This window comes from Oryctolagus cuniculus, chromosome 15 (assembly GCF_051225735.1).
Source record: "Oryctolagus cuniculus isolate XC-2025 breed Fujian yellow rabbit chromosome 15, ASM5122573v1, whole genome shotgun sequence".
In the NCBI taxonomy this organism is placed as follows: Eukaryota; Metazoa; Chordata; class Mammalia; order Lagomorpha; family Leporidae; genus Oryctolagus; species Oryctolagus cuniculus.
Window position 1 is genome coordinate 86198013 of NC_142881.1, and position 25980 is coordinate 86223992.

The 25980-nt window shown below is 53.8% G+C and overlaps 1 protein-coding gene across 4 annotated transcripts; it reads left to right on the plus strand.

Annotated features, from left to right (window-relative positions):
* The first annotated feature begins 130 nt into the window (after window positions 1-130).
* Window positions 131-25226, plus strand: C15H10orf53 (chromosome 15 C10orf53 homolog). 4 transcript variants are annotated; one of them, XM_089314184.1, is made up of 3 exons: window positions 131-288; window positions 15869-15988; window positions 24974-25226. In XM_089314184.1, the coding sequence occupies exons 1-3, from the start codon at window positions 192-194 to the stop codon at window positions 25090-25092; spliced, it is 336 nt and encodes a 111-aa protein (XP_089170310.1). In that variant the 5' UTR covers window positions 131-191; the 3' UTR covers window positions 25093-25226. The 4 variants fall into 4 exon arrangements, with proteins under 4 accessions (XP_089170310.1, XP_089170309.1, XP_002718387.1 ...); XM_089314183.1 differs by lacking the exon at window positions 24974-25226 and adding an exon at window positions 18013-18272; XM_002718341.5 differs by lacking the exon at window positions 24974-25226 and adding an exon at window positions 16613-17463.
* The last annotated feature ends 754 nt before the right edge of the window (window positions 25227-25980 follow it).

The following is a 25980-nucleotide window of genomic DNA, read 5'->3' on the forward strand; positions in this document are numbered from 1 at the left end:
GGCCGGCTGCAGCCCGGGGTGGGGCTCCGAGCAGCTCTGCAGGTGTCCAGGCCCCGCCCCGGCCCCGCCCCGGCCCCGCCCAGTCCCGCCTCCTCCAGGTCACGCCCACCCCGCCGCCGCACAGAAGCACGGTTGCCTAGCAGCGGCGTGTGTTGCTCCGTAGCCCCGGCGGCGGCGGCGGCGCGCGGGCAATGCCCAAGAAAGCGGTGGTCACCATACGCTATGGGCCCTACAGCGCGGTGGGCCTGGCCGTGGAGCACCGCACCTTCCGCCTGGAGGGCTTGCAAGGTGGGTCCCCGCTGCGCGGGCCCCGGGCGCCCAGCCTCCGAGCGTCCGCGCCGGCCATGCCCACTGCCCAGCCCCCTCTTCCTTCCCCAGCCCCGAGCGGCCGCCCACGACCCAGCGGGTCTCCCCGGACTCTGGTCTGCCCGGGCGACTTCGCATCTTCAGGCTTCCGGGGCTTGGTTTCGGCTAAGAGTGAGAACACACTGGAATGGTGGGGCCCCTGGGCGCTGGCCTGGTGTCCGCGAATTAAACAGAGTCCCAGCACCCGGCTTTAGCAATTGGGAAACTGAGCATCACGAATACTCAACCTCACAAGTCAAATGGCTGGGCAATGGCCGCGCTGAGCTTCTGTCCCTGGGTCACTTATGCAACAAACCCCTGGGTGCCTTCCACAAGCTCACCTGTGAGCCTCTCAGATTTCCCACCACTCCCCCCCCCCCCCCCCAAGGCCTGCATTCAGCCCGTGAGGCTGTCTTGGAGTGACAACACAGAGAAGTTGCGGGACCGGGGGTGCGGGTGGGGTGTGGGGGTGTGTGTGCTATGTAGAGGCTGCAGGAAGGCTGAATGACCAACCGTGTGTGTCGCATGGCCACCCAGAAAACCCGCAGGCACCTGTGGGCAGCCTTAGGGAGCAGCCGCACATGGACGGAGGGCGCCGCAGCCGAGGCTTAGGCGGGCAGGGACAACCGGCATGTGGGGTCAGGGTCGCCGCGGAGTCGGCAGCTGGGCAGTGCTTAGGAGCTGCAGGGACTCCAGCCTGTGGGAACTGTAGCGCGGGCTGTGACCAGCGGAGCTCTGGGGGGTGGGGTGGGGGTGGGCTGCCCAAGTCCTTCACCACGGTGTGCCCAGGATGCTGGACATGGAGCTTTGGTCTCACTTCTCCTTTCTAGTTCCCGGTCTCCCCCTTTTCGGGACGGACATGTGCGCCCCATGCCTGTCTCGCCCATGTATCGGAATGCATTGAAGTAACTCCGGATTTCAGCAGGCTCACGGTTAAAGGAGTCTGTTCGAATTCTCAGATGAGACTTGGGACTTGGGGATGACGTTGGGATGACTTAAAAGACTTCGGATCGATGGGGATGGAGTGATGTGGTGGTGTTTGTGAGGATGACGGGAGTTTCATGGGGCTGAGGGTAGAGTGCTATGGTCTGAAGGTGATTTGGCTCCTGAACTCAGGTAAGACTTTATCCGCCTCCTGGCCGGCGCCGTGGCTCAATAGGCTAATCCTCCACCTGCGGTGCTGGCACACCGGGTTCTAGTCCTGGTTGGGGCACCGGATTCTGTCCCGGTTGCTCCTCTTCCAGTCCAGCTCTCTGCTGTAACCCGGGAGTGCAGTGGAGGATGGCCCAAGTACTTGGGCCCTGCACCCGCATGGGAGACCAGGAGAAGCACCTGGCTCCTGCCTTCGGATCAGTGCAGTGCGCCGGCTGCAGTGGCCACTGGGGGGTGAACCAATGGAAAAGGAAGACCTTTCGCTCTGTCTGTCTCTCTCTCTCACTGTCCACTCTGCCTGTCAAAAAAAAAAAAAAAAAAAAAAAGACTTTATCCCCCAAAGTCGTAATCCAATAGAACTTTCTTTCGTTTATTCTACTACTTTGGGTAGACAGTTACGTTGGCTGGTTTCTCACTGGGCACTGCCTTCAGTACATCGCAAAGTTTGTGTATGTTGTGGTTTTTTGGTCATTCATCTCAGGCTATTTCCTAATATTCTTTGTGATTTCTCCTTTGATTCCTTGGTTTAAGAGTGTGTTGTCTTATTTACATACACAAGTACTTGTGGGTTTTCTGGTTTTCCTTCTTTATTGATTTCTGATTGTGGTTGGGAGTGATACTTTGTAAAATTTCATTCTTCTCAAATGTATTAAGATTTGTTTTGTGGCCTAACCTATGATCTGTCCTGGAGAAGGTTCCGTGTGCGTTTGAGAGTGTGGATTCTGCTGCTGGGTGGGGCGGTTGTGGGAATTGCTTACCGGAAGACAGTAATGAACTTGGCCGCATCAACCGACTCTTCCTTGAGTGAAAGATTTCTCTGCAGCAGAGAAACTGTGTACAATCATTTTGCCCACGGTTCCTTTAGAACTGGAGTCCGTTTCGCTGCTTGGTCTACTCCGTGTATGTAACATTCTGAGTACTTGGTTGCCATGTCAACCATGGTCCAGCCTCCTCCCTAGCAGTAGAGTCCATCTCAAGAAACACACTTTCTTTTCTCATCTGTACTCGTCAGCTCTTCATCGCTACAACGAAGACCCAAAACTAAGGAGACTCCTGGGGCTCACGGTTTTGGAAGTTCGCAGCCAAAGATTTGGCTGGCCCCATGGTTCTGGCCATCTGGTGGAGAGCAGAGGATGACCATGGTGGAGCGAGGGCAGGGGCTGATCACATGGCTGGCAGGGAGCAGAGAGGCGGGTGGCTAGACCCAACTCAGGCTTATATAACCAACACTGTCCAGAGAACTAAATTCCAGTGGCACGCCCTCAAGGGCCCAAGGACACCTCCCTGGACTTGCCTCCTAAACACCATCATTGCACCAAGTCACCATGCTCCCAGCACCACCAACTCATGACCTTGGGGCTTAAAGTCCTACATGAGTTCAGGAGCCAAATCACGCTCAAAATAAACATCATCCCTGAGAAGCAACCCTCGTCCATTCAGGTTTTATCCTTAGAGGGCGCCATTCAGTCCCACCGCAGGCTCCCCTCTGGTTCTAGTTCTCATCCTGTTTGCCCCAGGTCTGCTGTCACTTCCTCCAGGGAAGTCTTGAGCCTCTCCAAGTCATCCGTGAGGATTGGGTTCAGCTTCTCTCAATCTCCTGCTACTGTTGCTGTCCTCATCACTCCCCTCTGGACCACAAAATATGTAATGTTACCCAGAATGGCGACTCCTTTCCAGAATGTTCTCAGGGAACTTTGCTCAGCTCCGTCAGAGCAGTCGCTCCTTGGGGCTGTGCAGCCCTCTGCAATCTGCTTCTTGAACAATAAGACTTGTGTTGGAAGACACGAAAACATCAATCTCCATGTGCCTCTCCGACAGACTCCGGATGGCGTCGACGATGAGAAGAAGTAATATTTTGAAAGGGTCTGAGCCACAGGTCTCAACCATGGCTTACCATGCTCAGTGAGCCATGTTGTAAATGGATGCGCTGTCACGCAGGCTTTGTTGTCCCATCTGTGGAGCACAAGCAGGGTAGATTTTGTGTAATCCTTGAGGAGCCTAGCTAGGACTTAGGCTGGCAAAGGCGCATTGGCTTCAACGTAAGCCCCTCCCTGACAAGACTCCTGGCCTGGCCTTCGCAGCCTGCAGCCTGGCTCCAATTTCTCCTCGCTGCCTGTGAAAGACCTGGACGGCATCTTCCCAAAATACAAGCTGCTTTGTCTACACTGGAAATCTGCTGTAAGCCTAGCTGTCTGCGTCTGTGACTTTAGCTGACTTCCGGCTGACTTGCCACACCTGCGGTTCTGCCTTGTACTTGTATGTTGTGGAGGTGATGTCCTTCCTTAAGCCTCATGAGACAAACTCTGCTGATATCCACCTCTGTAGCTCCCTTACCTCTCCCAGCCTTCAGAGTTGAAGAGAGCTAGGGCCCCCTGCTAGATTTTTGTGTGTGCTTTCCCTTTTCTCTGTGTGCTTTTAGCTATTTTTATTGACACAGGGAGCTCGGTCCCATCTGCTGGTTTATTCCCCAAATGCCGCCAATGGCTAGGGCTGGACCATGCTGAAGCCAGAAGCCAGGAACCCAGTCCACTTCTCCCTGGTGGGTGGCGGGAGCCCGACCACCGCTTCCTTAGATGTCCGTCAGCGGGAAGCTGGAGCCAGGAGCCGGAGCTGAGCGTTGACCTCAGGCACTCTGGTGCACATGGGAGTCTCAGCCAGCTGCCAGCTGGTGCCTGTCCCTAGTTATTTTCTTAGTGGTGAACTAGGGCATTCGCATCCTAAACTTGTGACAACTCGATCTAAACAATACCAACTCAGTTTTCACCAGCTTACAAACATTGTGCTCCTAGACACCTCCAAGTTTACTGGTTCTTTCTTATGCTTACTCGAAGCTGCTGTGTGACCTCTCTAGTGAACTTCTCATTTCAATTATTGTACTTTTCCACTTCATAACTTTTCTTTGGTTCCTTTTTAGATTTTCTGTCTTTTTATTGGTGCTCCCATTTTGCTCATACATCATTCTCTTCATCTTTTAGTTTTTTATCTATGGTTTAATACAGTTGATTTGTGGGGCTGGTATTATGGCATAGTAGGTTAGGCCATATGGGTGCCAGGTTCTAGTCCCGGTTGCTCCTCTTCCAGTCCAGCTCTCTGCTGTGGCCTGGGAGGGCAGTGGAGGATGGCCCAAGTGCTTGGGCCCTGCACCTGCATGGAGACCAGGAAGAAGCACTTGGCTTCTGGCTTCAGTTTGGCGCAGCGCCAGCCATGGCGTCCATGTGGGGGGTGAACCAATGGAAGGAAGACCTTTCTCTCTGTCTCTTTCTCTCTCTCTCACTGTCTAACTCTGTCAAATAAAATAATATAAAATTAAATTAAATTAAAGAGAGAAAAAAGAAAGTAGAGCGGCCAGGTCTCAAACCAGTGCCCGTATAGGATGCTGGCAATGCAGGCGATGGCTTTACCTGCTACAGTGCCGGCTCCTTAATTGTAATCTTTTGCCCAGGCAGCTGTGGGATTTTCATTTGCCTTTTGATGTTTCTGAGCATGCCCACAGCTTTTCCCCCGGGTCAGTGCCAAGCTAGGCAAACAAAGACAGGCGTCTTGTGTCTGTCCTTGGTGAAGCTGCAACAGCCAAGAGAGAACAGAGAAACCCAGGAACTTGCAAACAAGGTCTGCCCTGCCCCCTCTGGAACCCAGGACCAGGACCCCGTACGGGGAACACGGGGCGCTGTCTTCACCGTCACGCCGGGCAGGAGGCGCGGTGAGGGCAAGCCCCAATGCCACCACGCTTGCCTGCTTGCTCTCGATTCCTGTTCATTTGGTTGCCATAGGCCTTTGACTGTTTTCTAGAGTTTGGACAGGGTTCGTTCTGAGAGTTTCCGGTTCTTTTTTTTTTTTTTCTGTGTTTCCGTGGAGGGATGGGAGTCCCCTGTGCCATCTGCTGACACTTTCGTTGTATTCCTTTCTGCTGCTCCAAGTGGCATGATAGGGTGAGTTCAGTCTGATCAGTGACACACCAGAAACGGTTGCAAAGCAGCATACGTACGTAAGCATTTGCTACACAACCTGCAAGTACTGGGGGAGGAGACTCCCCAGCTCGGCTGCCCACAAATCCTGCCAGCTTCAGCTGCCACATGTCCACGGCCACGCGTCCCCGATTACAGCCCAGCTCTGTCGGCAGGGAGATGACGGGAGCAGAGGTGAGGCGTGGGGGGAGAGGGGCGGCTTGGAGGTGCAACCAGTCCGGGTTTGAATTGGTCTCATTTATGGGCTTTGTGGCCAAGGTCAGAACCAAGTTGTTTTACCCCTATGAGCTTTGGTTTGCCTGTTGGTAAAGGGGAATCTTTGCTGATGTGAGATTCTAATGGGAAAGTGCAGGTGAGAGACACTCATCATGCCTGCACATAGTGAGGGCTCCAGCGCTCGTCCTTCTCACTCCTGAGGGGGCTGTTGTGGGGGGCAGCTTGCAGCATGTGTGGGTCTGGTTGGGGGTGCGTGCGCTCAGAGAGTCGGGTCTGTGTTGCCCTTGAAAACAGGGAGCCAGCAAAGCTCTTTTTTTTTTTTTTAAGATTTTATTTATTTGAGAGGCAGAGTTATAGACAGAGAGAGGCAGAGATAGAGAGAGAGGTCTTCCATCCGCTGGTTCACTCATCAATTGGCCACAACGGTGGGAGCTGGGCTGAGGTGAAGCCAGGAGCCAGGAGCTTCTTCCAGGTCTCCCACGCGGGTGCAGGGGCCCAAGCACTTGGGCCATCTTTCACTGCTTTCCTAGACCATAGCAGAGAGCTGGATGGGAAGTGGAGCAGCCGGGACTCGAACCGGCGCCCATATGGGATGCCGGCACTGCAGGTGGAGGCTTCACCCACTATGCGCACAGCGCCGGCCCCCAGCAAAGGCTCTTGAGCTAAAGAATGATGAGATCAGAGCTGTCCTTGAAGAGACCACTTCTGAAGGAAGAGAGTTGGGGAAGAGGAGTAAGGAGAAATGAATTCCTGAGAAGCATGAAGCCAGTGGTGAGAAATGGCTCCCTGGAGTTTGGGAGGAAGATGAGGGTGGGCGACAGGGGTCAGGGAAGTGAGAACTCCATGCCGAGGACTTCCAAGTTCGTCTGTCCGGTCGGACCGTGCACTGTCGCTAGGGTGCTGAGTAGGCGGCTCAGACTTGGTGAGCCCCACATCCCCCAACCAGACACTGTGCACCTGCTGCCCCAGTTCGCAGCAGCTCTGGCCTCCTCGGGCCAAAATCCCTGCACTCCTCTCTTTCCCTCACCCTCCTCACTTGTGCTGTCCACATCCCGGCTGCTCTGTCCTCAGAGTGCCTCCAACCTTCAGCCCCCCCTCCCCGCTTCTTACAACTGCGGGCCACGTGTCTGTCCCACCCTCTGCCACCACCTCCCGCGGGCTCCGCTGCTGCGGTTGCCCTCATCCCCTTGTGATCTGCTCTCGGCCTCAAAGCCCGGTGACCCCGCTCAATCTGAATCACAGCAGGGCCTTTACCTCCAAGAACATCCTGGCGGCTCCCAGCTCGCCGCGGGTGGAGCCAAAGGCTCACAATGGCTACTCCACCGCCTCTTCTCCACTCTGCCCCAGCGCCACTGCCGCCTCGCTGACCTGTGGCCACTCCCCGCCCCAGGGGCCTGGCGGTGGCGCTGGCTGACTGCACCATCCCCGGGGCCTCCACTCTTCCCTGCCTCAGCCTTTGTGTCTCCATCAAGGGTCACTTTTGCTGCAGTGTCCCCTCAGCGCCCACATCTCACTTCCTTTTTTTTTTTTTTAATTTATTTATTAGACAGGTAGAGTTACAGACAGTGAGAGAGAGAGACAGAGAGAAAGGTCTTCCTTCCATTGGTTCACTCCCCAAATGGCCGCTAGGGCGGCACTGCACCGATCCGAAGCCAGGAGCCAGGTGCTTCTTCCTGGTCTCCCATGTGGGTGCAGCAACCCAAGCACTTGGGCCATCCTCCACTGCCCTCCCGGGCCACAGCAGAGAGCTGGCCTGGAAGAGGAGCAACCGGGACTAGAACCTGGTGCCCATATGGGATGCTGGCACCACAGGCGGAAGATTAGCCATGTGAGCCACGGCGCCGGCCCCCACATCTCACTTCCTTCTTCCAGGTCTCCCTGCCCCGCTGCTGTTTCTTCCCCCGGCTGCTACACTTCTGATCCACATCCTGCTATGGCCTGGGAAAGCAGTGGAAGATGGCCCTACTTGGACTCCTGCATCTGCATGGGAGACCCAGAAGAAGCTCCTGTCTCCTGGCTTCAGACTGGCCCACTCATTGGGGAGTGAACCAGTGGATGGAAGATCGAGCTCTCTCTCTCTTTCTTCTCTCTCTGTAACTCTGCCTTTCAAATATGTAAATCTATAAAAGGAAAGAAAAGCTGCCCATTAAGGAGTGGGCACAGAGATCAGAGAGCACCCAGAGGCTGCAGAAGGCAAGGGAGACGGGGATGTCAGGGCAGAGCGGGCAGCAGGCGCTCGGGTGTTGGGGAGGAGTTTCCTCCAGAGAGAGAATTCCTGGGAGACAGAGGAGGGAGGGTTTCTCACGCATGCGCCGTAGGAGGGTGAGCTGGACGGTAACCTTGGAGGGCAACCGGAAGGCACCCTTACTTCAGAGAGTTCGTGGAAAGAACTGAATTAAAAGATACAGAGTTCATTTCAGTGAATAAAAAACCTGAAATCCATGAATAGTTTTTTTTTAATATGCATCTTCCATGAATTTAAAGACTCCTGGTATGCCTGAGTTTCACAACTTTTTCAGCAAAATCAACTTACCTGGATTTTTTAAAAAATTTATTTCAGAGGCAGAAAGAGAAAGAGAGCTCCCATCTGCCAGCTAGTTCACGCCCCCCAAATCCCCGCAACGGACTACAGCTGGGACTGAAGCTGGGAGCCGGAAACTCAATCCAGGTTTCCCACGGGTGGCAGGGACACAGCCATGGAGCCGTCACTGCTGCCCTGTGCCAGGACGTGAGTTTGTAGGAAGCCGGAGTCAGGAGCGAGAGCTGGACGTTGAACGCCCGTGTGGGACGTGGCTGTCTTACTCAGCTTCTTAGCCATCAGGGTCCCCGTTCTTCCACAGACTTCTCGGATCTAGCTGTTCCAAAAAAGAATGCCAAGAGGTTTCCTGCAGCATTCTTGGTGAGAGTGAACAATTGAAAACGACCAGACCAAGGGAGGGCTAGACAAACCACAGCACACCTGGGACATGAAATACAATACAGCAGTGAAAAATCACACAGCAGCTCTATGTCCCTTGATGGGGCTGAGCCACCCTGACCCAGCGTGGAGGGGCTGGAATGTGGCCTTGAACCCCCTGCAGGCTGGGATCCCACTTCCACTGCAAAAGACAAAATGAGAGAGGGAGGTGAGAGATACAGGGGTTGAAGGCAATGATGATCTTTCCTATAATTTTTAAGTTTTTTTTTTTTTTTAATGAGCCTGCATTACATTTGTAACAATAACATTTTAGGGTTTAAAAGGCTTTGCTGTGGGCCGGCGCCGCGGCTCACTAGGCTAATCCTCCGCCTAGTGGCGCTGGCACACCGGGTTCTAGTCCCGGTCAGGGCGCCGGATTCTGTCCCGGTTGCCCCTCTTCCAGGCCAGCTCTCTGCTGTGGCCCGGGAAGGCAGTGGAGGATGGCCCAAGTGCTTGGGCCCTGCACCCCATGGGAGACCAGGAGAAGCACCTGGCTCCTGGCTTCGGTCCAGCAGCGATGGCGCTGGTGGATTCTTCCTACTCACTTGGATTGAGTTCTGTGTTCCTGGCCCAGCTCCGGCCACTGCAGGTATTTGGGGAGTGAACCAGTGGATAGGCTCGCTCTCTCTCTCTCTCTCTCTCTCTCTCTCTCTCTAACTCTTGCTCTCTCTTTCTCCCTTCCTTCTTCTTCAATAATTTTTGAAAGTTTTATTTACCTATTTGAAAGGCAGAGTAACAGAGAGAGAGGGGGAGGGAGAGGGAGGGAGAGGGAGAGAGAGGGAGGTAGGGAGAGGGAGAGAGAGGGAGGGAGGGAGAAGGAGAGACAGAGAGAAAGAGAGAGGTATCCTCCATCCATTGGTTCACTCCCCAGATGGTCTGGGCCAGGCCATGCCAGGAGCCAGGAGCTCCATCCAGGTCTCCCATGTGGGGAGCAGGGGCCCCTGGACTTGGGCCATCTTCAGCTGCCTTCTCAGACACATTAGCAGGGAGCTAAACTGGAAGTGTTGCCGTGTGGGATGCCTGCACTGGAAGTGACAGCTTCATTGCCTGTGCCACAAGGCCAGCCCCTGAGTCAACTTTTAAAAAGGAGTGGTGAGCCGGCGCCGCGGCTCACTAGGCTAATCCTCCGTCTTGCGGCGCTGGCACACCAGGTTCTAGTCCTGGTCGGGGCGCCGGATTCTGTCCCGGTTGCTCCTCTTCCAGGCCAGCTCTCTGCTGTGGCCAGGGAGCGCAGTGGAGGATGCCCAAGTGCTTGGGCCCTGCACCCCATGGGAGACCAGGAGAAACACCTGGCTCCTGCCTTCGGATCAGCGCGGTGCGCCGGCTGCGGCGGCCATTGGAGGGTGAACCAACGGCAAAGGAAGACTTTTCTCTCTGTCTCTCTCACTGTCCACTCTGCCTGTCAAAAAAATAAAAAAATAAATAAAAAGGAGTGGTGGGTCTGGGAGGCAAAGAGGGAGGGCCGCAGGCGCGGGCTGCTCTGCCCACAGTGGGGAGGAGGAAGGAGTGTTTTGAACAGCCCCAGGGGAGTGTTTTTTATGGTTGAAGGAGACTTGAGGATTGAAGATGTCAGCAGGCGGTTGATTTGTACCATGAGCTCTGTGTATCCACGAGCAAGCATCCATCTAATACTGGCAGCCAGCATTTACTGAGGGCCGTGCGAGGGCCAGGGCGTCCCCAGCAGCAAAGCCGGCAGCTTTTGCTCCCCAGCCCCTGTCTCGTCCTCTCCCCCACCCCCGGAAGTCCCAACACTAGGAGGTCAGGGTTGTGGTGCAAGAGAGCTAAGCGGCTCCTGCAATGCCAGCACCCCATACCTGAGCACAGGTTCATGTCCAGGCCGCTCCGCTTCCAATCCAGCTCCCTGCTAATGCACCTGGGAGGGCAGCAGAAGATGGCCCAAGTGCGTGGGCCCCTGGCACCTACACGGGAGACCTGGATGGAGTTCCAGGCTCCCGGCTCTAGCCTGGCCCAGTCCTGGCCATTGCAGCCATTTAGGGGAATGAACCAGCAGACAGAAGATGTCTCTTTCTCTCTGTCTTTCATTCCCTGTCTCTGTCATGGCGTCTTTCAAATACATACAAATAAATCCTAAAAAAAGACCCTGAACCAGCCTCAGTGTAAGCAGAGAGTGGTGTGCTGACAGGCTGTTCTCTATACCCATGTGCATCCGGTGTATTTCTGGAAAAATCATGGCACACTGATCATTTTCCAGGGCACTGCTGGCTTTGGAAATGCACCTGATCTTTTCTGAACTTGCCTTAAGCAACCTGAAAATCCTCGCTCTTTCTTTATTACCCATGAATTACAATAGCTTAGTAAAATACACACACACACACACACACACACACACACACACCCCTCAGCGGTGATGGCATGAAACTAAGGCTCAGCAAAAAAAAAAAAAAAAAAAAAAAACCTCCAGGTAATTTTCCTGGCCATCATTCCTGGCAGCTGCTCCTCACCTGCTGTATTCTTAGGTCTGCCAATGACGCAGTCAAAGGGATTGGAAGGGATCGAAGGAGACCCTGAAAATGCAGAATCCTCCACTGCACTCCCTGGCCACAGCAGAGAGCTGGCCTGGAAGAGGGGCAACCGGGACAGAATCCGGCGCCCCAACCGGGACTAGAACCCGGTAAGTACCTGGCTCCTGCCAACGGATCAGCGCAGTGCGCTGGCCACAGCGCGCCGGCCGAGGCGGCCATTGGAGGGTGAACCAACGGCAAAAGGAAGACCTTTCTCTCTGTCTCTCTCTCTCACTGTCCACTCTGCCTGTCAAAAAAAAAAAGAAAAAAAAGAAAAAGAAAAAAAAAGAAAGAAAAAAAAAAAAAAGAAAATGCAGAATCCACCCAGTGCACCACCCTCCACCCCAGGCCATGCAAGTTGTACTTGGTAACAGTCCGTGCTGGGTGGACGAGGGACGGGGGTCTGGCCGTCCACCCCGCAGCACTTCAGTCACTCGCAGACGGCCCGCGGCTCGGCCCACACCGACAGGCAGGGGCATTCCCTGTGTCCTTGGTTTAGCCAGATCCCCCTTGAAGAATGAGGTGCCGCTTCAAAGAGGCAGGCGTTCCGCGGGTGGCCTTCCAGCTCCTGGCTGACTGATGCTGGAGCCCAGCCCTGCCTTTGCACAGACTCTGTCTCAGGAAGGAGATCTGCCTGACCTTTCTTTGACTAGACAACGCCGCAGCAGCTCCCAGGGACAAATGGGCCCTCCACGGAGAGGGGTGGCATTTGGAGGAGCGGCAGGAGTTCCGGGACCTCCCAGGGTCCGCTCCCTGGAGCTAGCAGCGGCCACGGAAGGGCAGGGCCTGGATGTCCGGAGGCTGAGGATCCTTGCAGGCTTTGGAGTTGGTTTTCTCCTTTAATAAACGTCAGACCCGAGGCCCGGCAGTGTGCACAGTGGCGCCCAGCACATTCTGAGTTTGTTTAGTCAGTGAGCCCGCGTAAGCGCCAGGGACCTGGTGGGATTGGTGGCAGTGAGGACCACATGCCTGGTGACCCTCTAGAAGGCAGAATGGGGAAGGGTGGCCTTGTAACAGAATTCCCCCATTGGGCTGCACTTGCTTGCATGCAAACTGGAGCACCCCAACACCATAGGATTGGTGGGTCAAATCCTGGTTATATTTTTTGAATTTAGTTTTAAAGATTATTTATTTGAAAGGCAGAGTGGCAGGGAGATGGAGAGAGAGACAGAGAGACAGAAGGAGATCTTCCATCTGCTGGTTCAATTCTCCAAATGGCCGCAATAGACGGAGCTGGGTCAAACCAAAGCCAGGAGCCTGGAACGCCATCCGGGTCTCCCATGTAGGCAGGGGTCTAAGCACTTTGGCCATCTTCTGCTGCTTTCCCAGGCTCATTATCTGGAAGCTGGATGGGAAGTGGAGCAGCCAGGCCTTGAATCAGGGTTCTGATATGGGGTGCCGGCAACGAAACGGCAGCTTACCCCCTCTGCACCACAAACACCAGCCGTCAAATCTGTGTCCTTTAACGCTGTCCCGGGGCAGGTGGTGAAGATGCCCGCGTCCCACGTCATGGTGCCTGGGTTGGGTCCCTGAGTGCAGGTCCTGACTCCAGCTTCCTGCTCACATGCACCCTGGGAGGCGGCAGGCAGTGGCTCAGAGCGGTTGGGTCCCTGCCACCCATGTGGGAAACCTGCGTGGCATCCTTGGCTTCAAGCTTCAGCCCATTGGCAGGCATTTGGGGAATGAGCTAGCAGATGCGTTCGCTCTCTCTCTCTCTCTCTCTCTCTCTCTCTGTGTGTGTGTGTGTGTGTCTCACTTTCTGTGCCTACCTCTCCAATAAATTAAAACAAAATTTTTTCAGGAGTGACAGTGTCCTCATAAAACCCACTCCAAGCCTAGATTCCACGCGTGGCTTGGTCAGACAGGCAGGCTGCACGCGCTTGCCTCCCGGGGTTCTGCAGGGCCTTGCTCACCACCAGGGGAAGTCCCTATGCCCTCATTCCCTCCAGAATGTTCCCCTGGGACCTTCAAGAGTTGGCACTGGGTGTCCCCAGGGGAGTGGCGGTGGCGCCTGGCCCCCAAGGCGGGAGTGTGCGATAGGCATGGAGAAGCTGCTTTGTCCCTGCTTTCATGCTATCAGATTGAAGTCCATCACCAGGAATATCTTAAAGACCACAGCCCTGGGGCCAGGGTGTGCCTCCCTGCACTGGCTACTGCCCTGCACCCTGAGAGAGCGTTGCTGGGGGCGGGCGGGGAGCGTGTGAGCCCCCACACCTCTGTGATAGAGCGCCTTCTGCCTCCTTAGAGTGGATCAAGCCATTGTCCCAGAGGACTGCCTTCCCCAGAGACATTCAAGACACTTAATTCAATAGCATAAATAACCACCGAAAAAGCTGAAGGCGTTCTCTAGAGTGCAGAGGGAGGCATGGGCTGCGAGGCCCTACCCGGGGGCCCGCACACCGCTGTCCGCCTGATGGGGGTCTCTCCGAAGCTTCCTTCCAGAAGTGAAATGAGAATCACACGATTAAAATGCTCGCAGTTGGGGCTGATGCGCCCGATCCGACTGAAGAATGAAGAAGTGGACACGCCAGCGCCTTGCAGCAGCGATTGTCTCTGTAATTAGGTGCAATTAGCTGACATCACTTGTCTGCCTTTCTCCACGGAAGACTGATTGAAATGCTCATTTAAAAAAAAAAAAAAAAAAGCATGCCCCCCCCCCCCCTCTGACTTATTTTTCCGAGTTCTGGCTGTTGATGGAAACTCTCGGGCTCTGTAAAAAGGTGCCTCTGGGGGTTTAATCAGGGCACGTGCAAGCCACCTGAGGCTGGGGACACGCGCCCAGCCACTTGTCTCCCATCCAGTTACTAACCAGGCCCGACCCTGCTTAGCTTCCAAGATCAGAGGAGATCGGGCGCGTTCAGGGTGGTATGGCCGTAGACGTGCCCGGCCACTTGTAAGGAGTCGTGAGAAGCGTTCCAAAGCAGAACGTGTGTATCCCAGAGCAGTGATTTTCCTTCATCATTGCTTAGTGAGCAGACACTGGTATGGCCCCAAAAGGCTGCCAGAGTTCTCACAGGTTAGAGGTGACTGCTTCTATGTTTTACTTTATTTCTTTGAAAGGCGGAGTGACAGAGAGAGTGACACAGAGAGAGAGATTTTCCATCCTCTGGTTCACTCCCCAAATAGCCACAACAGCCGGGACTGCGCCAAGGCCACACTCGGGAGCCAGGATCTCCATCCAGGTTCCAGGCACTTGGGCCATCTTCTGCTGCTCTCCCAGGCACATTAGCAGGGAGCGGGATCCGAAGTGGAGTGGTGGGACTCAAACTAGCACTCTGGTATGGGATACCAACATCACAGATGGCTCCGACGCCAGCCCCGATGACTGCTTTTAGAGCATGATTGCTTACCAACATCTTCAGAGACGGAGTATGCTGAAAAAATGGCTGCTGGGTCCGGCGCTGTGGCAGTGGGCTAAGCCTCTGCCTGCGGCACCGCCATCCCATATGGATACCGGTTCGAGTCCTGGCTGCTCCTCTTCTGATCCAGCTTTGCTATGGCCTAGGAAAGCAGTGGAAGATGGCCCAAGTGCTTAGACCCATGTATCCATGTTGTAGATCTGGAAGAAGCTCCTGGCTTTGGCCTGGCCCAGCCCTGGCCATTGCAGCCATCTGGAGAGCAAACCAGAGGACGGAAGTTTCTCTCTCTCTCTCTCTCTCTCCCTCTTTCTGTAACTCTTGACTTTCCAACAAATAAATAAATATTTTAAATAATAACAAATAAATAAAGTTCAAAGAAGCCAGTATTTGGCACAATGCTTAAGACACTCCTGTGGGGTATCCACAGCCCACAGCAGAGTGCCTGGTTCAAGTCCCAGCTACTCCACTTCGGGTCCGCAGCTTTCTGCTACTGCGCATTCTGGGAGGCGGCGGATGCTGGCTCAGGCGCTTGGGTCCTGCCAGCTCGGGGGAAACCCAGACTGAGTTCAGACTCCTGACTGGTCTGGCCCGGCCCTGATTGTTGCAGGCGTTTGGGAACTGAACCAGTTAGATGGAAGGTCTTTCTCTGTCTCTCTGCCTTCCACATAAAACGAAAATGAATAAAATAAAGATTCATAATATTTTTAAAAGTTTCTGAATAAAATTTTACAAACTTGGCCATCCTTTTATTATTGGACATGTAAATCAGTCACAGTATTTTGCTATTATAATAATACAAAAAGGATATATTGTCACAAAAACCAGCAGATTTGATTTTTTTTGTTTCCTCAGAAAGTGTTCTTTGCATTGCAATCTCCTGGGTCAAAGGTTGGCATCATTTTTGGAGACTTTTGGTTCGCACTGGCTAAGTACTTTGCCAAAAATCGACGGACGGGTATTGCCACCAGTGAGGTCAGAGGTTGCCCAGCCCCCTCCCTCCCCGCCAGCCTCCTCCATCACTGAGAACCGTCTCTGGGACTAACCCTCGGGAACCCTGGGCACCCTTTCCTGCAGGAAGCTCCTTGTGAAACAGATCAGCTGGGGCTGGGGCCAATCTGTAGCCACCCCTGCATTGCCCAGGCTTCCGCCTGTGCGTCCAGCAGAGGTGAGGGCTCACGAGGACCGTCCAGGGCGAAGGGCCAGCCACAGCAGCTACGTTACAGCCCTGAGCAACTGGAGAGCAGCCAGCTGCTGACATCGGAGCGGACTTGACCCATCAGGCTGAGCTGGAGTCGGCACCCACCCTCCCCCACCCCCAACCCCGCCCCACCCACCGCCCTCCCTGTTTTGCAGCTGTGTTGAAGAAGGATGGGCATGAGGTCGTCCTGGAGAAGATAGAAGACTGGGACGTGGTGGAGCTGGTGGTGAACGGGGAGGTTGTCTTCCACTGCAACATTAAGGACCTGGAATTTGGTAAGTAAGCCCCGCCGGAACCAGTCCCCCGGTGTCCAGCTGAAATGGTGGCTGAGTGGGATCTGGATTCCAACTGGGTTTCCTCCGCGACTTTGAGTGCACACCCAAAGCCCCATACTCAGTCAGCGGCACAGACAGGAGGGCCCCCTACACCACACGCGGTGAAATGCCAGACCCGCGGGAACACGAGCAGAAAGGGAAGGAAGTGGGGCCCTGGACTTGAAATGATAGGATGGGATTTAAGGAGAGCAGGATGAAGGGCTTAGTGTTTGAATAATGTGTGATTTAATTATCTGCTCCCAAAGTTATTTTGTGTTCCGTTTGATTATCCTGTCTCCACCTGCAAAGACAATTATGCCCGCAGCGCGTGGCATTCTCAGCTCCATTCTAGGAGTGTTTCACCCCTGGAGAGATTCTGGCCTGGCAGGCTGGCACCCTGCAGCCTCGCTGTGCTCGCTGTGCTCAGAGTAAGAGCTTCTTCTGTGTCCCCCCCCCCCCACGACTCCGCTAAAGACCCATTAACACTTTACACGCCGGTGGCCTCTGAAAATGCACTCCTCATGGAAGCCGCTAATTCATCACCCAACTGTGTGTGAAGCTGGCCAGAGAACATTGTTTCCCCAGGAGGTGACGGTAAACTCGACCCGCTGTGCGAAGAGGCGAGGGTAGCTGTGCTGAAAGCCTACTGAGCTCCTGGAGCTGCACCTGCAGGCGGCGTGGTGGGGCCGGGCCACCAGGCTCTGCCAGGCCGAACAAAGCGACACCAGCCCGTCCTTTGGCCCGAGCTGCATCAGGTTTCTGACCTGCTGCAGAGGGACCTGCGAAAATAATAAAACCGCATCCTGGGCGGCAGCTCTCAATCACGACCCATAGGGAGAGCCTCCGATATCAGGTGCACGATGAGCTGAAAGAAATAATAAATGCAATCTAATAACAGCGCCATCCCTTCCTAATAACGCATCGTTGCCAGAAGCACCTTCGACTCTACCCCGTAGTAAGCGGAGAGCTACGAACAGGAGAAATTAAAGAGAGGTTGGGGGCGCAGCTGGGAATAGAGGCCTTTGGAGTCTGAACCGAACGTGGACGTCCGTATTTGGAAATCCGGCTGTTCCTGCAGACTCGTGTCTTGCTCCTGGTGCTATAAGAACCTAAAGTTGCTCATAGAAAGGTAGCAGAGGGGCAGGCATTTAGCAGATCTGCCCGACACCCGCATCCCATAGCAGAGTGCCTGGGCTTGAGTCCCAGCTCACATCCTGATTCCAGCTGCCTGCCTGTGTGCACCCTGGGAGACGGGGTGATGGCTCCAGTAACTGAGTCCCTGAACACCCACATGGGAGACCTGGATGGAGGCTCCTGGCTCCTGGCTCCTGCCTGGCCCGGCTCCAGCCACTGCAGGCATTTGGGGAGTGTGAACCACTGAATGGGCTGTCTCTGTCTCTCTCTCCCTGTCACTTTGCTTTTCAAATAAATAATTTACAAAAAAAAAAAAAATAGCTCAAACTGAATCTTCATTTATCCTCATTTAAAACAAGAAGACTGGGGCGGGTGTTGTTAAACCACTGGGGTCACCCACATTGCATATCAGGTGCCCGCTGGAGTCTCAGCTACTCTGCTCCTGATCCAGCTTCCTGCTAATGCGTCCTGCAAGGCAGCTGGTGATGGCCCACTACTTGGGTTCCTGTTACCCATAAGGGAGACCTGAATGGAGCTCTGGGCTCTTGGCTTCAGTCTGGCCCAGCCCTGGCTGTTAGGGGCATTTGGGGAATGAATTGATGAATGGAAGATTTCTCTCTCTCTCTCTCTTGCTCTTTGTTACTGTGCCTTTCAAGTGGGTGAGAATAAATAAACATCTACAAGTAAGGCAAGGTAGTCTGCCTCCTGTTGCATTTGCCAGTATAGTGGGCTGAATCTGAGGAAAGCCTGAAAGAATTGTGGGCAGAAGTAAAAGGAACAGGACGCAGTTCCAGAAAGTGAAAGAGGGGTTTTGCTACCAGCACTTGGGCCATCTTCCACTGCTTTCCCAGGCCACAGCAGAGAACCGGATCAGAAGTGGAGCAGCCAGGACTCGAACCAGTGCCCATATGGGATGCCGGCACTGCAGGTGGCGGCTTTACCTGCTACACCACAGGGCCGGTCCCTCGCACCTGATGCTTGATGGGCGTGAGAAGGGTTCCTGGGAGATGCCTGTGCCTGGGGCTCTGTGTTCCTGTCTCATGCAGAGGTGAATGATATCTGCACCTGTGTTACTGGGAAAAGGCACAGGTGACCAGGGTTACCCCTGGGTGAGAGGATGGGAGAGGGGTGGGGGTGGGACGGAGAGGGGAAGGAGCCTACGGGGGGCTATCATTTTTTCCGTATTGTACATGTTTTCATTCATAGGATTGATTTTGGCTTTACCTGCGAGTGTGTTTTTCAAATAAACATTTAAAAGACTGCGATGTGGCGCAGCAGGTGAAGCTGCCATATGTGGCACTGGCTCCCATATCAGAGCACTGGTTGGAGTCCCCATTGCTCCACTTCCAATCCAGCTCCCTGCTAATGCACCTAGGAAGGCAGTGGAAGATGGCCCAAGTGCTTGGGCCCCTGCACCCACATGAGAGACCCAGAAGGAGTTCCAGGCTCCTGGCCTTGGCTTGGTCCAGCCCCAGCTGTTACAGCTATTTGGGGAGTAAATCAGTGGCTCTCTCTCTCTCTCTCTCTGTCTCTTAAATAAAATTAAAAAGAAAAATAGTTCTTAGGGGGGAAATGCATTTAAATAAAACCCTTTAAAAAACAAAATCAAGACCTTGACCCGAAGTCCGTGGGGTGCGAGCGCCCTGGCACTGATGAAGTGCCCTCGGCACCACCTCCCTCCGTCTTCCGTCTCCTGCAGCAGAGTTTCCCCTGCAGAGAATCACAGGCCTGAGTGCCTCTTAGTGCTCTGAAAGCAACACTAATTGAGTCCCGTTAATTGAAAGTTTTATAAATCCCAAAGCAATGGCAATGCTACTGGAAAAGAAAGTGTCTTTTAGAGTAAAATTAGAAGTGTGGCTCCATCCATTTTAAAATGAAACTTGGCGATCTCAACTTTGTTCCTGTAGTTTTCAGATTTGGGATGAATGGACCTTGGTGAGGAGGGGGAGCTGCCTGGGGCTGTGACACCTGTTCCCCTGGTGGGTTTATCCTTAAGAACCCCTGACAAAGGAACTTTAGGACAAGATCATGTTACTGGCCAGCGCTGCGGCTCACTAGGCTAATCCTCCGCTTTGCGGCGCCGGCACATGGGGTTCTAGTCCCGGTTGGGGCGCCAGATTCTGTCCCGGTTGCTCCTCTTCCAGGCCAGCTCTCTGCTGTGGCCCAGGAAGGCAGTGGAGGATGGCCCAAGTGCTTTGGCCCTGAACCCCATGGGAGACCAGGAGAAGTACCTGGCTCCTGCCATCGGATCAGCGCGGTGTGCCGGCCGCGGCAGCCATTGGAGGGTGAACCAACGGCAAAGGAAGACCTTTCTCTCTGTCTCTCTCCCTCTCACTGTCCACTCTGCCTGTCAAAAAAAAAGACTCAAAAAAAAAAATCATGTTACAAAAGAACTGCATTCAAAATCAGTTCTCAGGGTGAGAATTTTGCACAGCTGTTAAGATGCCACTTGGGGGGCCAGCGCTGTAGCGTAGTGGGTAAAGCCACTGCCTGCAGTGCCAGCATCCCATGTGGGCACCAGTTAAAGTCCAGGCTCCTCCACTTCCTATCCAGCTCTCTGATGTGGCCTGGGAAAGCAGTGGAGGATGGCCCAAGTCCTAGGGCCCCTGCACCCACATGGGAGACCCAGAAGAAGCTCCTGGCTCCTGGCTTCGGATTGGCTCAGCTCTGGCCATTGTGGCCAACTGGGGAGTGAACCAGCAGATGGAAGACCTCTCTCTCTGCCTCTCCTTCTCTCTAACTCTACCTCTCAAATAAATACGAAAAACATTTTTTTTTTTTTGAAGAAAGTGAGATACACGTGGATGAGAGCACTTTTGATTAGGTTCTGAGTCAACACAGAGCCGCCACTAGTCAATAGGAAAGAGACGAACAGCTCCACAGGGGAGAAGGGAGGGGGGCAAAGGAAATGAAGAGAAGACTCGCAGGAGTGGAAACACAGACACAGGAGCAGCCGTCTTAACCTCTCACACTGTGATCAGTGTGCACTGAAACTGGGACACTAAGAAGAAGTGCTAACGTTCCACGTGGCTGAGAACACCGGGACGCAGACATAGGCGTGGAAACTGATCAAAACCCCTGCAGAGCAAAGGGGTGGTACTTGTCAGAAAGCGTAAAGCAGGTATCCCCCGATTCAGTAGACGGCCCTTGAGAGATGTGCCCTAAAGAAACTCAGCTACGCTGACGCAGGCATGTACCTGCAGGCACAGAGCGATTCTTTGCAGCGAAGACCGGCTAACAAGGGGATGGTTAAACACAGCGGGCTCATGCATGCTGTGGGGTCTGATGTGTTTGGTCACAAGAACCAGAGAGCCCTTTGGGATGCTGCTGTGGAGAGAGCTTCCAGATACATTGCTTAAGTCATAAAGGCGTGGCACAGGGACTGGCATTGTGGGCACAGCGGGTTAAGCTGCCACCTGCAACATCGACATCCCGTATGAGTGCCAATTCAAGTTCTCGGAGCTCCACTTCTGATCTAGCTCCCTGCCGATGAGCCTGGGAAGGCGGCAGTCAGATGGCCCAAGGACTTGGGCTCCTGCCACCTATATATGGGAGACCTGGAAGAAGATCCTGTCTCCTGGCTTCGGATCAGCGCCGCCTCGGCCACTGTACCCAATTAGGGAGTGAACCAGCAAATGAAAGATCTCTTTCTATAATTCTGCCTTTCAAATAAATAAATAAATCTTTTTTAAAAAATGCATGGCACGAAGTCATATATTTATTATGTTACAATTTATGAAAACCGAGAACATATACATACACATCATCGAATCTGCTTAAAACACGTAGAAACAGGACGTAGCTACCTCTAGAGAGGGAGAGCTTTTCACCATACACCCCTCTTATATTTTAAATTTGCATTTCAGTTTGTAAATGTTGTATGGCTTATTCAAAAACAAAGTTTCAAAAACCAGAGCAGGTGGGTTGACACTGATGGAGAAAGCAGAACCCAGAACGGAAACAGCAGAAGATCATGGAACATGCATGAGGCAAGAAACAACAGAGAGGTTCTTCAGACCTGCCAGAGCATTTGGTGTTTGCACAAAGACCCCAGCCATTTGCCTCAAGAAGCGGTGCAAGGGGCTGGCGTTGTGGCACAGCAGGTTAAGCTGCTGGCTAGCGACATCACATCCCGGGTGAGCGCTGGTTTGGGTCCCAGCTGCTCCACTTCCAACCCAGCTCCCTGCTAATGCACCTGGGACGGCAGCAGAAGTGTCTGGGCCCCTGCCACTCATGGGGGAGACCCAGACGAAGCTCCTGGCTCTTGGGTTAGGCCTGGCCCTGCTCTAGCCATTGTGGCCATTTGGTAGAATGAACCAGTGGATGCAAGATCTCTTTTTCTGTCTCCCTTTCCCTCTCTCTCACTCTGCCTTTCAAATAAGTAAAATACATCTTTTAAAAATACATACAGTTATTAGGTATCAAAAATAAAATGTTTTTTAAAAGGTTAAAAAAAAAAAAAGTATCCCTCAGACTGCTCTGTCGCCCAGCCCGTCCCTCCTTCTCCCCATCCCCTGGTCCCAGTGGGCAGACACAGAGCAGCACCTTGTCCTGGGCTGTGAGCCAGGACCCCAGGCTCTTCATCAACGTCTGGGAGTTCAGGGAGGGGACTCCTGCAAAGTCGGAGCTCAAGCCCGGGCCTGCGGGACCCAGGCCGAGCTGGGACAGCGGCTCTGGCCAGCCCCGCGTTGCTGCACCAGGGAGAGGGAGCCTGGACTCGCTTCATTAGCCGGGGAGAGGGTGCTGGGACACGCCAGGGCTCCTGGCAAAGGAGCGGCGGTGAGAAAAGCGATGGCATCGGCGATGCGTTTCGGAAGAGAGCCTTGTGTTCCAGAATGTTCTTCCATTTGTCATGGTGACAGCTGCTGTTTCCCAGACAGCCTGTTCTTCGCATCATGTGGTTGGCAAGATCTCAGCAAAAGCAAAAAACCAAAAAAAAAGTGCCCAGAACAAGACGCTGTCAGGTGCACCCGCGAGGGAGGGAGGTGCTCACCCAGGAGCAGGTGTGACGTCAGGCGGAATGGAAGTCTCCGTGTTGTCACTGTAAAACTGGGGGCGGGAGAGTCCGTCCCTCCTGGCACTCTTCCGAGGACAAAGGGAAAGAATGCAGGGGGAGCAGACTCCCCATGGACACGGAAGCTGGAAGCCGTCCTTGGATGCTCTCTGTTAGACCTCCTGGGGTTCTCTGATGCTTCCCCCTGGTTACTCGTCCCGTGGGGAACACATGCCTGACCCAAGCCTAGTACCCAGGAAGCCGAGGCACCTCCTCTCTTTGCCGAGATGGAAGTGACCTCGGGGTATTTTCATTTTGCACATCGGCGGAGAGGCAGGTGACAGACAGCGTGTGGAGGGCGATAATTTGTAGCATTGTCTACTCCAGCCTCCAATTTTTCAGCATTCCCACCCTTTATGCTGGAAATTTCCTTGAGTATTCAAAGAGAAAGGAGCCCCTCTGTTCCCCATATAGGAAGAAAACCTATGAACCCCAGAGGGTCCCACAGGGACCAGCCTGGCTGGGCATCTAGTGGCCACCGTGGACAGAGCACTGGGTCGGCCGCCCTACAGGCACAGCAGACCTCAGTCCCTACAGGACTCCAAGATAAAGGAAAGGAGGACTCCCCAGCCCCTCCCTGCAGAAATGCAAATCACCTTGGGGCGGGGAGGGGGGCCCATAGAAAACTCCCCCTAACTGAGGAAGTACGGCAGTTGTAACTCTGCTTCTTGGACTGCAGCTGCAAGGTTGCACTGAGCAGCCTCCGGCCATCCTGCTTGCTGCTTACAAGTATATGGCAACAGTGACCCTGACTAAGAAGGGGCTGTCACAGGTGTGCCCCTCAGATGCCAGCAGGTGCTCCAGCACTAGTCAGCCCCACCTGTCCTGTTTCTCTAGTCAGTAAGTCTATCTCTGCTCACTCTGTCTGCTCTGGTGAACTCTCAACCCCTGCCACACTAGTCTCAACCAGTCACTTCCTGTGACAATTCTTTTAGATTGACTTATTTCTTTGAAAGAGTTGCAGGGAGAGAGAAAGATCTTCTACCCCACTGGTTCGCTCCCCAAATGGCCACAATGGCCAAGGCTGGGCCAACCCAGAGCCAGGAGCTTCTTCCAGGTTTCCCACGTGGGTGCACTTGGGCCATCCTCTGCTGCTTTCCCAGGTGCATCAGCAGGGAGCTGGATGGGAAGTGGAGCAGCCAGGACTTGAACCTGGGCAGTGTGCTGGCATCACACCCACTACGCCGCAGCGCCAGCCCCTTTCTGTGAATTCTTAGAATAACCTTCATGGAAACCCTGGAGTCCCCGCCCAGCAGCTCAGGATAAGGATTCCAGACCCACTCAACTGGGTGTGACTCCCAGCTCTGTGGCCTTGGGCAAATTACTCAGCCTCTCTAAGCTTCAACCCCTCAACCCAACCAGTGATCGACACTGAGGCACGCCTCCTGGGGTGTGCACGGGATTGGAGGGCTCACTGGGGGGAGGACCCGGACACTGAAAGCCTGGGGGCGGGGAGGGGGTTCTGTGGTTGAACCTCGGTGCTTTATACTCAGAGGGAGAGAGACCAGAGGACCCACACACAGCTGCCGCTGTGTCACCACGCAGTGCCCTCTGCTCCCCGGAGATTGCCAGCCAGAGCCCACGAGACGTGGGCCCTCAGACCTCTCGCCAGCGACCCCAGGAGCCTGTCCTGATAACTCATGCGGCGTGTGCACAAATACAGTCGTGTTATTTGAGGTGCTAGACCTCAATGGGAGGGGGAGCAAGAGCCTAAATTAATCAGGGTTCCTGTGGTTTCTAGTTGGGGCCCAGCATCCATCCCTCTAGCCCATCCATCTCCATGGAGATGTTTAGTCCAGGAGGGATGAGACGTGGCTCTGTGACAAACACCATGGAAATGAGAACCTGATCCGGCACCGACGGTGTGGCACAGTCTGCTAAGCACCCCGTATCAGAGTGCCTGGTTCGAGTCCTAGCTGTTCCACTTCTGATCCGGCTCCCTGCACTGAGAAAGCAGTGGAGGATGGACCAAGGGCGAGGGCCCCTGGCACCCACATGGGAGATCCGGATGGAAAAGACTCAGCTCCAGGTTCAGCCTGGCCCAGCCCTGGCTGTTGCAGCCATTTGGGGTGTGAACCAGTGAATGGAAGATCTCTTTCTCTTTTGGTCTCTCTCTCCCTCCTTCTCTGTCTCTCCACCTCGCAAATAAATACATTAATCATTTTTTAAAAGATTTTATTTATTTATTTGAGAGGTAGAGTTACAGAGAGAGGGAGAGGCAGAGAGACAGCATCTGCTGGTTCACTCCCCAAATGGCTGCAATGGCCAGAGCTGAGCTGATCAGAAGCCAGGAGCCAGGAGCTTCCCCAGGGTTTCCCACGTGGGTGCAGGGGCCCAAGCACTTGGGCCATCTTCTACTGCTTTCCCAGGCCACAGCAGAGAGCTGGATAGGAAGAGGAGCAGCCGCGACTTGAACTGGTGCCCATATGGGATGGTGGAGAATTAACCCACTGTGCCACAGCACCAGCCCCAATAAATTTTTTTTAAAAATGAAAAACTGATAGACAAGACAGGAGAGAAAACAAACCAGAGAAACAAAAATCCCAAAATGTCCTTCTCAAAATACACCAGGAAACCAACATTCCAAAATATTAGGGGACAAACACAACCAGCAAAGTTGCCATTGCCATTGGAACAGGAGTTCCCTCCAGATAAAGCTAATTCTACACATCAGTTTGACAAAGACGTCAAAATATGACAAGCGGCTCAAAGAGATTTTGAGGTTTTATTTTTTTTTAAATATTGTATTTATTTGAAAGGCAGAGTTACAGACCTGGATCGAGTTCCTGCGTCCCGGCCTCAGCCCTGGCCACTGCAGGCATTTGGGGGCGTGAACCAGAAACCTCCTGGGCTCATTCTCCACCTCGCAAATAAGTAAAATTTGAAATGACAGAAAAGCGAATTGCTAACCGAGCAACACTGGGGGAGACTTCACACGAGCAGAGATGGGAACCTAAGACAACGAAGCAATGTCTTCAAGAGTGGAGAAGTAACTGCCACGAGGTATTTTATGCCAGATAAACTACCGTTTATGAGCGGTAATAAAAGCGTTTTTAAAAAATATTTATTTGAAAGGCAGCTTTCGTACTTAGAAGACTCAGGAGGGTCTATCCCCTCAGACTCTCGCTAAAGCCACGGCTTGTTGGGAAGCTGCCGGATTTGTTTCGATGAGGTCTGATTTGCTCCCATGACTGAGCCTAAGGAAGAAATCTGGGCTCCCAGGGTCCTACAGGGAGAGGCGGGGCTCGCTGTGCGCGGCCACACCGGGGGAGGAGGGGGGCGGTGGGGGGCGGGAGCAGGGCGGGCGAGCGGGGCCGCGATTGGCTGGTTGGCGTCGTTTCAGCGGTCAGTTTTCTGGCGGCTGGCTGGCCCAGGGCTGGTTAGGGTAGTGGGCGAGGGTGTGGCTCGGGTCGGCTGCTTTGCATATGAACGCCCTGCCCCCATCTCTGGGAAGTGGCTGGTCCTGGCCTAGGCATCAGAACTCACAGAGAATTTGGAGCGTGGCTCACACGAGGGTGTATCGCAGTCCACAGGAAGATGAACCCAGAGGCTGTGCGATTCAAAGTCGCCAACACCGAGCGCTCAGAGATGAGTGAAACATTCGTGAAACTTAATAAAAACAGAACGCAGTCATATGAGAATGATGTAATTCCTGCAATTAACAATATTGGATTTTTAAAAAAGATTTATTTTATTTACGGTTCATTTATTTATTTGAAAGGGAGAGTCACAGAGCAAAAGGGAGAGAGAGAGAGGTCTTCCACCT